At 33.2% G+C, this 12,733-nt stretch overlaps 1 protein-coding gene across 1 annotated transcript; it reads left to right on the top strand.

Annotated features, from left to right (window-relative positions):
- The first annotated feature begins 106 nt into the window (after nucleotides 1–106).
- Nucleotides 107–9,789, top strand: LOC131782501 (amyloid protein-binding protein 2). The gene is made up of 17 exons (XM_059099236.2): nucleotides 107–241; nucleotides 353–441; nucleotides 2,195–2,358; nucleotides 2,695–2,815; nucleotides 3,127–3,298; nucleotides 3,838–3,894; nucleotides 4,133–4,165; nucleotides 4,755–4,822; nucleotides 4,988–5,093; nucleotides 5,531–5,655; nucleotides 6,258–6,343; nucleotides 6,564–6,669; nucleotides 7,313–7,397; nucleotides 7,835–7,894; nucleotides 7,980–8,085; nucleotides 8,242–8,319; nucleotides 8,438–9,789. Exons 1-17 carry the CDS (start codon nucleotides 113–115, stop codon nucleotides 8,590–8,592), a joined length of 1,740 nt encoding a protein of 579 aa, XP_058955219.1. The 5' UTR covers nucleotides 107–112; the 3' UTR covers nucleotides 8,593–9,789.
- The last annotated feature ends 2,944 nt before the right edge of the window (nucleotides 9,790–12,733 follow it).

Genomic DNA, 12,733 nt, shown 5'->3' with positions numbered 1-12,733 from the left:
TTTAATTTTGGCGCCAGTCTTCAGACCGGAAGTTTTTGTAGTCCCAATTTAATTTCCGGTAAAACTGCAAGTTCTCATGGGAAGCAGAGTGATAGGCAGAAAGGATGTAAACATGGCGGCAGGCAGAAGAGTTCATAGTTTGTATGATTTAGCAACTTTTACAACAGTTAGGAATTGTGATTTATTCAAGTTAGAGTATCGCTCACTGCCGAATGCCGTTCAGTGTGACATATATCGAACGGTATGTATTTTAATCCTTTCGTCTTACTTTTTTTTCGCTTTGTTACCCCGACAGTTAATGTTTACAAAATTTGTTTAGCTTGTAACTCCATGCGGTTTTGTTGTTATTCAGCTCTTCGACTCAGGGAAGAATGAGGTATTGGTATCCGAACTAAGTGAGTTAGATGTCGTTTCAAAGGCTTTAAAAGCTGGAGACACAAGGTAAATATAAAGGTATCTTTTTGTGTTTACAATTAAGACACTGTTGAGAGCATCGTTTGAAATTTAATTTCATGCCAATTGTGTCACGTCAGATACTTGAACGGTTTGCTACCTGAAGTTCTTCGCGAAAATAGAACTGATGAATGATTTACATAGGCAGTAACTTTTTAGAAGAAGCTAATATTGAAACTGTTAAATTTTACTAAATCTTTTACAAGGTAAAGCAACCCATTTTCAGTCAGGCGGAATCGCTATAAAGAAAAGATAAAAAGAGAAACTCTTTGTTAGTATATTTCGATTCCACTCCACGAAATTTGATCTACAAATATACAATCCTATTTGAAATCTTAAGGTGAATTTAACTTTCGCTGATGTAAAGGGAGAGATTTTCCAAACTTTTGAGTTATTTCCTCGGTACAGGAAATGCTTAACTAAACTGATTAAAGCTTGCATTTAACACGATAAAACACGAAAAGCTTCAAAAATTATTTCTCTTTGATGAAGAAAATCTACACCTATAGGACAGATGCATCCTGGCTCAATCAAAAAATTCAAAACAAAATAGCATCAAACCAAGACTACTTGGTATGAACAGGTAACAGGACAAGATGGCAAATACCTTGAATGCCACTTTAGGCTGAGGAAGTTGTCACAATAAATGTATTAAATGAAAAAGATATTCTTAACAAATAGCACCTATAACTTGTTTACTTGTAATATCTAAGGCAGTATTCAGGTTCTTTTTTTAACTCCTAACTTCTTATCCATTTCACTGTTAACAATTTAGCAATAGTTGTTTACTGATAGATTAACAAATTACCTGTGGGCAATTTGCTGGGAATTTTGGTATAAATTTACATACACAATGTAATTAACAGATTACCTGTAGCAATTTGCTGGGAATTTTGGTATAAATTTACTTACACAATTTAATTAATTAATACATAATGGTAATAGGACTGAGGGTCCACTTTGGTCTCTCATCATATGAGTATTAACAAAATCTGATGACTGTAAAGCAGGAATATGATTTGTTTATCAAGAGTATGATTACAAACAGAATTGGGCGACACAAAGGCCTGTTACCAATTAATCAAAACTATGAAAATTTAAGAAAGAAATAAGCATTTGTTATAAGTTTTTTTTTATGAAAAAACAACAATTTGAAAATTTGAGAAAGAAATAAGCATTTGTTATAAGTTTTTAAAAAAAAAAACAACAACAATTAACCATGTGAAATGCACAACAACAGCGCATGCTTATGACAATTACTTTCCACTTCTGCAAGCATGAAGTGGCAACTATCCTATTACACTGTCCAATTACAAGCATGATGGGCACTGTCATATTAGTACTCAAATCAGGCTGGTTTATTAATGGTGAAATAGGTATTGACTAGGCAGCTGTCCAATGTAAATATTAGTGACATGTCTGGGTCAGAGCAGTTTTCAGCTAAGTATTGAAAGTGATCCTGGATTGCTTTGAGAAGACTCACCCCACCATTTCAACCAGTCAAATACTAAACTTAAAGCAATCTCAATTTGGTCAATTATATTTTCCTGGGCTTCAAGTTGGTTGCCTGTTTTTACTTTTTGAATTCTCATTGGTCAATAATGATGTTAACCTTTGCTCTGATTGGCAGTTATGATTACCTTGGTTTTGGTTTTTTGATCCTCAGTTGTGAACTGCTCTGATGGTTTTTAAAATTCATCAATTGATGTGTGATCAAACTTGGTTTGTTATTTTTCTCCAGGGTCAAGCTTTATGCAGTGTTCCAAGGTTTGAGAGAAGAAGGATTTGACTTATCAAAAGTCCTTTCAGCAGAGTTTGTCAAGAGGTGTCACAAGGCATTCAATGAAGGAGAAACATCAGATCGACATCTCATTCAGAAACTGTTAAAAACAGGGATGTCACTTGGTATGAGTAGCTTCTGAAGTGTACTCCATCCCTTAAACCATTACATCAGGTTTTTCTAAGTGTATGGTATACCTTTAAGGTTCTTTGGATTAATTTCAGGAGCAGTTATACTTGCTTTTTTTATTTCTTCTGTTGACCCTTTAACTCCCATGAGTGACCAAAAGAGAATTAATATCAAGCAGACCAGTGATAAGAAAAAAGAAAATGTCAATTATTAGTTGATCCAATACCAAACTCTCCAAACCAACATCATGAGAATTGTGCAGCAGACAGTCAGGAGAATTACTGATAGGATAGTGAGAGAAAAATGGTTAACCAGTTTCATTGACGTTTTAGGTGGTTTCCTATCAGAGGCTGGATGGTATGATGATGCAGAGAAGATATTAACTGTTAGTCACAAGCTGTGTAACATTAGAGAACCAGATGAATGTAGAATAGCTTGTAAATTTCTGACAAGGTACATGTGGTACTGAATACGTAGGTATATAAATCCTACCTGTTAGAATGTTAGGTGCAGGTATAGTTCAAATGAAAACATGCATGGTAAACTTCTACAAACTGCATTTAGTTTAAGAAGCCCTCAGCTACAACAACAACTGCCTTTAGGGTCAATCCTCCAGAACATGTGGGCCATGGTTACAGTAGACATTCTAGATAAATAAGTATGTTTATAATTTGGTTCTTATAGTGCTTTACCATTCTGTAAAAGTTGTTACCACATGATATTATTATTTATTACTGATAATGTAATGTAAACATCTTTCATAGACTGCTCCATCTTAGAACTGCAAATTGTAAATTTGACTCAGCAAAAGATACCTTTAGAGAAGCCACAGAAATGACAAGTAAGATAGCCAGCAAAAATGAGCTAGACATCAACTTGGCAGTTCTTTATGGAGAAAAATGTGGCCTGCTCTTTGCACTTAGTGATTATGAGGAGGTGAGATAAATTTGCCTGTCTTAAATTCAATTTAGTCAGGGTTGTCAGTAAGAATTGAGTTACTAGAATGTGATACAAACCAGGCGACTCTAGGGGTCATTATTGTCATGCTTCCATGCTGAAAATTTAGCCATAAACATTTGGAATAGCAGATGTGATTTTCAGAGCGGAAACTGAAATGCAACACTTGCTAGCATACTTTGACAACCCTGTTTACTGTAGAGACCAGGTTTGAATTATATCAAGGAAAATGACTGTGAGGGCAAAAAGATAGAGGTGATATGTTTTTAGGGGTTTTATTTCACCTAGGACCAAAGTCTACATTATTAAATAGATTTGTCCTCTGAATAGAGGTCCTAAAGAAAAGGTTCCATTGCTAAATAAATACTAGCAGATATAAGCTAAACACCTCTGAGATATGGAATTGAAAAGTCAAATTATTCTGGCCACAGCGTAAAGAGAATTTGTGTACAGAGATTTTGTCCTTGTGGTTACTTTATTCATTAGACTCTTTTGTCTTTAATTTTCATTATTCACAGGCATACAAATACAGCATGAAGGCCTTACAGAAAATTTGTCCTGGATTGCCCATGAAGGTAAATAGTTATGCTAAACCTATTAATGAATTAATTCATACTTTCATGGAGTATTAATGCAAGATTCTGTTTTTATAATACATCTCTAAGTGCTATATGTGCACAATATAGAAAAATAGAATAATCTTCCTAATGTTAGTGTATGGGAAATCTACAAAGATATGAGATAAGTTTTGATTCCCCAGTATCCAAAATCAGTTTCTTTTATAAAAGTCTAATTTCAGGCTTCTTTTTGTAGGCTGTAGTTGATATTCTAAGAAACGCATCCAAGGTAATGTGAGAGTTATTTTATGCTGATATTTCTTTTTGTCTTGTCTTTTTTCAATTTTGTGAGCATGTTTAATCAAATGATTCTGACAAGACAGAGGCACCATCTGCTTGATGGCAGTTGATTGCGGATGTTTGAAATGAAAGCTACATCAATTAATAATGCAGTCTTTCAGGACTATTATTACCCAGAAAATCACACCATGCAAAATCAAAATTGGTAACAGAAACCCTTCAGAAAATAGGCCAAAAAAAGCACCAAATGGAAATGTGGTAAACTGTTAAATCCAAAATGAATAAACCTCTAAAGAGTGACTCTGCCAAAAAAGTGACAAACTGAAAAACTCGCACATGTGAAAATTGTATGCATAATAAATTCTCACCATGTGTTTTCAAATTTTAAGTCTCAAAGCATGTGTGCTAGTAGCACGTCATACCAGTTTGGTCTTGTCTTGTTAACAATACAATCAAATTTTGTTTTTAGTCTGTGATTAAGTGGTCAGTTCATTATTACCAACACTGTAAGTTCACTGTGTTTGCTCTATATTTATCGTTAATAGTGAATTCAAATCTTGTTTTCCATTCTTTTTCAGGCTTGTGTAGTGAAGCGCAAATTCAAGAAAGCAGAACTTTTGATAAAGCAGGCCATGTTTTTAGCCAAGTATGTCCATTTTAAACTTAAATGACATTGTTGACATTTCAATATATCAAATTTCAAAGATGTTTCAAATGTCTTCAATCTGTGGTCTGATTTAGTTGAGTAGCTCTTAAATCACACATATATACTCATGATTTTACATGTGGTTTTTTTTTTGTTTTGTTTCAGGCAGCATTTTGGATGTGATCACCCAAAGTATGCAGATACACTAATTGACTATGGTTATTATCTCCTCAATGTAGATGCTATAAATCTCTCTGTCAAAGTATACAAGGTAAGGACACTACCTATCAATTTATGACAGTCATTGTTAGTAATAAATCAGCTTTGACTGAAAATTTTTATATCCTAACTTTTTTGGCTTAATTTTTGATTAATGAAAGGTTTTGAAAGTCAGGCTTTTCAAAAAACTTATCATTTATTTAATAAATATCTCATTGTGTCAGCCTATATACTTGTGCCATAACTCTGTCTCAGTATGATTGGCAGGAAACTCATCAGATACCTTTCAAAATTTTCAAGCGCACTAATCAAGCATCAGGTTAAAAGTCCTGTTTGCAAATTCAAGATATAAGCAGTGTGGCATTCTATTGTAGAAGGATTCCCCACCTTCATTGGTCACAACTTTTGATATAATTGTCACAATCACTCTGCTTCTTTGTAAATAGTAACTGTTACATTTTTAACAGATTTGTTGTTTGTGGTTTTTAGGAAGCTTTTCGTACTAGGTTTTATGTCTTTGGATACAACAACTTACATGTAGCAACAGCTCATGAAGATCTTAGTTATGCTTTGTATGTCCATGAATACAGTACAGGGAACTTTGAAGAAGCCAGGTAATATTTTTATTTTCTTTAAAAAGAACAACAACAACCACCAAACAAACAATTGAGCAAAACAGAACAAAGAAAACTTAGATCAATGTCAATAAATAAGCAACTACACACCTACCCCTCCCCTTACCCAACATTAGCCTTAACTTATCATCAATTGACTGTTGTTGGTCTATGGGAGGCGTAGGTGCACAATTGCTCAGATACTAACATTGTTCTGAAAATTTTTGTGCATATTAATTTACTCATACCAGACTTCTATAATAATGTCAGTATTGATTTCATAGAGATGAGGGTGGATTGTCAAAGAGAGGCCCAATTACTCTCTCAAAGTCATTCACAATTGAACAGGCATGACAGTCTGCACTCCCCAGTTTTTTTCCAAGCTGTCTTGCTACAGTTAACAAGTTATGATTTGTTTTTGAGTTTTTGGGAGAAGTTTGGATTGAGTTGTTCATTTTAATAGTTATATTAGTGGAATGGCTTTCATAAAGTTGATTATTTAGGTAGTAAATTCAGGAATACATACAATGAGGGCATGCTAGTCCAGATTACACAGTCACTGTAAATATGGAAATTTTGTTCTTCTACATATTGTCAAACAGATACCATGCAGAAAGAGCCATCAGTATTATCACAAAACTTTTCCCTGAAGATCATTTACTTCTTGCTTCATCAAAAAGAGTGAAAGGTAAATTTGAAATACTGTGTTTTGAGAAACATCTCAGTGTTGAATATAATTCATCATTACTTGTAGTAAATTATGTGAGGAAGCACAAACTACACATACAGTGGTCTGTCCCTTATAATAAGACACATAAGAAATGTTATCATAAGAAATGCTAACAGTAAGAGTTTATTATTTTTCATTATTATTCAGCTTTAAAGCAGTTTACTTTTCTTTTCTCCAGCCCTTATTCTAGAAGAAATAGCAATTGACACTCCAATTAGACAGAAAGAAGAAGAAATTTTAAAAGAAGCTCAGGAGCTTCATTTAGCTTCACTTGATCTGGCTAGGTAGGTGTCTTCTCTGCCCATAATGGAGTGTCTTGAAGCCTGTTCAAAAAAGAAATTAAATGATCAACACCAGGCATTTCTCAGTAGTCATTTTAGTGGAAAAGTTAGATTATACACTACATATTACAAATGGCAGATATTTTATTAGCTGTGAAGTATTCAAGCTAAAAGAAGTTGAGCAGAAGTGTTTATTAGTAAGACTTCAATTTAGTATTTGGTTGCAAATAAAGTATTCAATCAGAACCTACAGCCTCTAATTTGGCATTGAGTAGCCAAAAATAGGAGAATATTCAAATTTTTTCCTGTTAAGCTTCATTCCTTTTGTCTTCTTCCTCTTCTTAACCCTTTCACTCCTGAGATCTCCTTAGTAATTCTCCTTACTGTTTTCTTTACAATTCTTATCAGGTTAGTGTGGAGAATTTGGTATTGGATCAATTGATAATCCTTTAATTAAATTTTTTTTTGTTCTCATCACTCATCTTCTTAATATTTCATTGATATTGTAAGGAGAAATTCTGTTTTGTTCACTCTTATTGGAGCTGAAGGGTTACTGTGTGTCTGGTATCTTAATGTGCATTTAAATTCCTGTGTCGAATATTCCACCATATGACAATGCTTTGAAATTAAGAAATGTTGCCTCCAGGAAATCATTTGGAGAAAACAATGTTCAAACAGCAAAACATTATGGAAACTTAGGACGTCTTTATCAGTCAATGAGAAGATATGAAGTAAGTAATAAAAAAAAAACTTTCTTTGTATTTAGCTTAGGTTTTGCTTTGGGCTCAGTAACTCATTTCCATGGAAAAAAGGAAAGAGGCAAATATTCTTCCTCCCCTTTGCCCATGATTTTCATTATAACTATTTCATTGATCTTTTTTTTTTGTCAAGTTGCCAGGGCAAAGAATATATATATAAAACAGTTAAGTTTTGGTCAGTTGTGAGGAACATCTTCTAGCTGTCACTGATAGTTTGTGAGATGTCGGCCAGCAGATTGCTACATCTTCCAGCTGTCACTGATAGTTGGTGAGCTGTCTGCCTGCAGACTCCAGAATTTAAGTCTGATCTTGAAAGATGACATTGCGTCTTTTATTTTCATCAAAATTATCAGCACGGGCAAGTTAATAACCTGTAGATATTAAAGATGATTGTTTTTTCCTTTCTTCAGGAAGCAGAGGTAATGCACAAGAAAGCAATTGAAATTAAAGAACGAATACTTGGAAGTGAAGTAAGAACAACATTAGCTAAGAGTAGAAGATCCTAGTCGAGCAATGGTTCTAACTGAATTTCTTATGGGTTTTGTGGTGTTTTAGGACTATGAAGTGGCACTGTCATTGGGTCACTTGGCATCATTGTACAATTATGACATGGAGCAATATGAAAGGGCTGAGCAGTTGTACTTGAGATCAATTGCAATAGGTTAGTTGATGACAGAGAATCATCTGTGTATAATTTTAATTTAAACTTTTCTATAGTCAATAAAAAATTAATTTTATATTGGTCTGTATTATATTTCTTCTACCTTGTAATTTATTATTAAGAGAAAGACAAGAATTGTGTGTTCTTTTGCAACAGGTAGAAAACTGTTTGGAGATGGGTACAGTGGTCTTGAGTATGATTACAGAGGACTTATTAATCTCTATGATTCTCAAGGTATGATCCAGTTCATAATCCTTTTTACACAAAGGAAAGGCATTGTCATAGTCTTTTGAAGAGAAATTTCACGGCTCAAACTGAATAAAGAGTTGAAACCTTGTTGTTCTTTTGATAGGTAATTTTGACTTTATGGAGAGATATCATCAAACACTGATGGACTGGAAAGATCTGCGGGAAAACGCATCCAAAGCAGAGTCTGCTCATGACAAGACACCTGACCCATGGCCTACAGGGAAGTTTATACAATATTTTCTGAATCAGCCTGACTGATAATAATGTGACTTTTAGGAAATATCATTGATGTTTAGGCATTAATATTTAAGAAATTGTATCTCCTTGGAAAGCCCAAGAAATTGTGTAAAGATGACATTTGGGATTTCATTCAAAATTATCCTTACGGAATTTTATTATGGATATGCTAGCAAATGTGTAATATAAAGTCAAGATGACGTAAAACTACAAGAGTCATTTCTGCCTTTGTGAGTGATGCACCTGGTGTTAAACTATTATTTGGTGCATTTGCATTAACTAATTTTTGTATGTAAAACAAATTTCAATTTATGGGCCTTGTATATTTTTTTTGGTCGGTTGTAATTGTTGAAAAGAAAATTACGTAGTATATTACGCTCATTTAGGTAATTCTCGTAAATTTAGTCATGTGTAAACCAATGTAAGTATGAAACACGAAATAGAATAGTTATTTTAAAATTAACTTCTTAAACTTTCAAAAATAATTTAACAAAGCGTAATATATGCTTCTTTACAATGATATTGATATTTTAATACTACTGTTAGCAGAAAGAATTAAGTAAAGAGAAGCAGAAAGATTCATGCTAACACTACCAAGCAAAAGATATAGAAAGGTTTAAGGCAAAGAGAGTAGAAAAGATGATGGAAGATAAAGTCAAGAACAGTTAATTTGAACATGTTACTTACTTAACAACCAGTCAGGGATCAGAATCAGTGTTTCTCTGAAACATGGAAAGGGCGTTATAACACAATTTACCTTGAGTGTACGAATAAACGTAAAGGTTTGACAAATATGTTATTTACTACTAAAAAATTAAGGGCATAGTACATATAAATCTGAACCACCTTTGAGATCATGAAGAAAGAAAGCAATCACGCATCCTTTCTATACAACAGAATAATCTCTCTTAATTCTGCGTTCCTATTAATTTTGTAAGGAAAGTGTTTCCATCTTAATAGGAATGGCATCGTTATCAATCAAATTTTTAATTTACGTGAACGAATTGCTTTTCTCCACAAACTTTGCATTTAAATATTTTATTGTGAGCATATAAAACTTTCACAAACAAAATCAAATTGATGGGATCGAAATTAAATGGGTATATGTGTTAATAGTTGTAAAGTAAGACTTGTTTTATAAACGTTAACCTGTGTAGTGTATCAATAAATTAAATACAGTACAAACCAAAAAAGACAAATAAACATGATCAGTATTCACTATGTTCTCAACAATACAATACAGCTTTGAAATATGGTATGTATGATATATATCACACGTGATATATATACACCGCAACTTTTAAACTGCTTCTTTCTTGAATCACACGTGATATATATATACACCGCAACTTTTAAACTGCTTCTTTCTTGAATCACATGTGATATATATACACCGCAACTTTTAAAATGCTTCTTTCTTGAATCACACGTGATATACACTGCAACTTTAAAACTACTTCTTTCTTGAATCATACGTGATATTTATACACTGCAACTTAAAAACTGCTTCTTTCTTGAATCGCATCTGATATATGTACACCGCAACTTTAAAACTGCTTCTTTCTTGAGTCACACGTATAGTACGTATTTAATATATATCCCACGTGATGTATAAACCTCGCAACTTTTAAACTGCTTCTTTCTTGAATCACACGTGATATATATACACCACAACTTTTAAACTGCTTCTTTCTTGAATCACACCTGATATATAAACACCGCAACTTTTAAACTGCTTCTTTCTTAAATAACACGTGATATATATACACCGCAACTTTTAGACTGCTTCCTTCTTAAATCACACGTGATATATATACACCGCAACTTTAAAACTGTTTCTATTTTGAATCACATCTGATATATATACACTGCAACTTTAAAACTGCTTCTTTCTTGAATCACATCTAATATATATACACTGCAACTTTAAAACTGCTTCTTTCTTGAATCACATCCAATATATATACACCGCAACTTTAAAACTGGTTCTTTCTTGAGTCACACCTTGAGTCACACGTGATATATAGACACCGCAACTTTAAAACTGCTTCTTCCTTGAATCACACGTGATACATATACACCGCAACTTTAAAACTGCTGCTTTCTTGAATTACACGTGATATATATACACCGCAACTTTAAAACTGCTTCTTTCTTGAATCACACCTAACATATATACACTGCGACTTTTAAAATGCTTCTTTCTTGAATCACACGTAATATATATACACTGCGACTTTCAAATTGCTTCTTTCTTGAATCACACGCGATATATATACACCGCAACTTTAAAACTAGTTCTTTCTTGAGTCACACCTTGAGTCACACGTGATATATAGACACCGCAACTTTAAAACTGCTTCTTTCTTGAATCACATCTAATATATATATACCGCAACTTAAAAACTGGTTCTTTCTTGAGTCACACCTTGAGTCACACGTGATATATAGACACCGCAACTTTAAATTTGCTTCTTCCTTGAATCACACGTGATACATATACACCGCAACTTTAAAACTGCTGCTTTCTTGAATTACACGTGATATATATACACCGCAACTTTCAAACTGCTTCTTTCTTGAATCACACGTGATATATATACACCGCAACTTTTAAAATGCTTCTTTCTTGAATCAGATATATATACACTGCAACTTTAAAACTGCTTCTTTCCTGAATCACACATGATATATACACTGCAACTTTAAAACTGCTTCTTTCTTGAATCACACGTAATATATATACACTGCAACTTTAAAACTGCTTCTTTCTTGAATCACATCTGATATATATACACCGCAACTTTAAAACTGCTTCTTTCTTGAATCACACGAAATATATATACACTGCAACTTTAAAACTGCTTCTTTCTTGAATCACATCTGATATATATACACTGCAACTTTAAAACTGGTTCTTTCTTGAATCACATCTGATATATATACACCGCAACTTTAAAACTGCTTCTTTCTTGAGTCACACCTTGAGTCACACGTGATATATAGACACCGCAACTTTAAAACTGCTTCTTTCTTGAATCACACGTGATATATATACACCGCAACTTTAAAACTGCTGCTTTCTTGAATTACACGTGATATATAGACACCGCAACTTTAAAACTGCTTCTTTCTTGAATCACACGTGATATATATACACCGCAACTTTTAAAATGCTTCTTTCTTGAATCAGATATATATACACAACAACTTTAAAACTGCTTCTTTCTTGAATCACATCTGATATATATACACCGGAACTTTAAAACTGCTTCTTTCTTGAATCACACGTGATATATATACACCGCAACTTTTAAAATGCTTCTTTCTTGAATCAGATATATATACACTGCAACTTTAAAACTGCTTCTTTCTTGAATCACATCTGATATATATACACCGGAACTTTAAAACTGCTTCTTTCTTGAATCACACGTAATATATATACACTGCAACTTTAAAACTGCTTCTTTCTTGAATCACACGTAATATATATACACTGCAACTTTAAAACTGCTGCTTTCTTGAATCACACGTAATATATATACACTGCAACTTTAAAACTGCTTCTTTCTTGAATCACACGTAATATATATGCACTGCAACTTTAAAACTGCTTCTTTCTTGAATCACATTCGATATATATACACCGCAACTTTAAAACTTTTTTCTCCTTGAATCACACGTGATATATATACACTGCAACTTTAAAACTGCTTCTTTCTTGAGTCACACGTGATATATAGACACCGCAACTTTAAAACTGCTTCTTTCTTGAATCACACGTTATATATATACACCGCAACTTTAAAACTGCTGCTTTCTTGAATTACACGTGATATATATACACCGCAACTTTTAAAATGCTTCTTTCTTGAATCAGATTTATATACACTGCAACTTTAAAACTACTTCTTTCTTGAATCACACCTGATATATATACACCGGAACTTTAAAACTGCTTCTTTCTTGAATCACACGTGATATATATGCACCGCAACTTTTAAAATGCTTCTTTCTTGAATCAGATATATATACACTGCAACTTTAAAACTGCTTCTTTCTTGAATCACATCTGATATATAAACACCGGAACTTTAAAACTGCTTCTTTCTTGAATCACACGTAATATATATACACAGCAACTTTAAAACTGCTGCTT

The sequence above is a fragment of the Pocillopora verrucosa genome, chromosome 2 (assembly GCF_036669915.1).
Source record: "Pocillopora verrucosa isolate sample1 chromosome 2, ASM3666991v2, whole genome shotgun sequence".
Classification (NCBI taxonomy): Eukaryota; Metazoa; Cnidaria; class Anthozoa; order Scleractinia; family Pocilloporidae; genus Pocillopora; species Pocillopora verrucosa.
The sequence above is the reverse complement of the archived record's forward strand: the minus strand, read 5'-3'. Positions and strand labels throughout refer to the sequence as shown.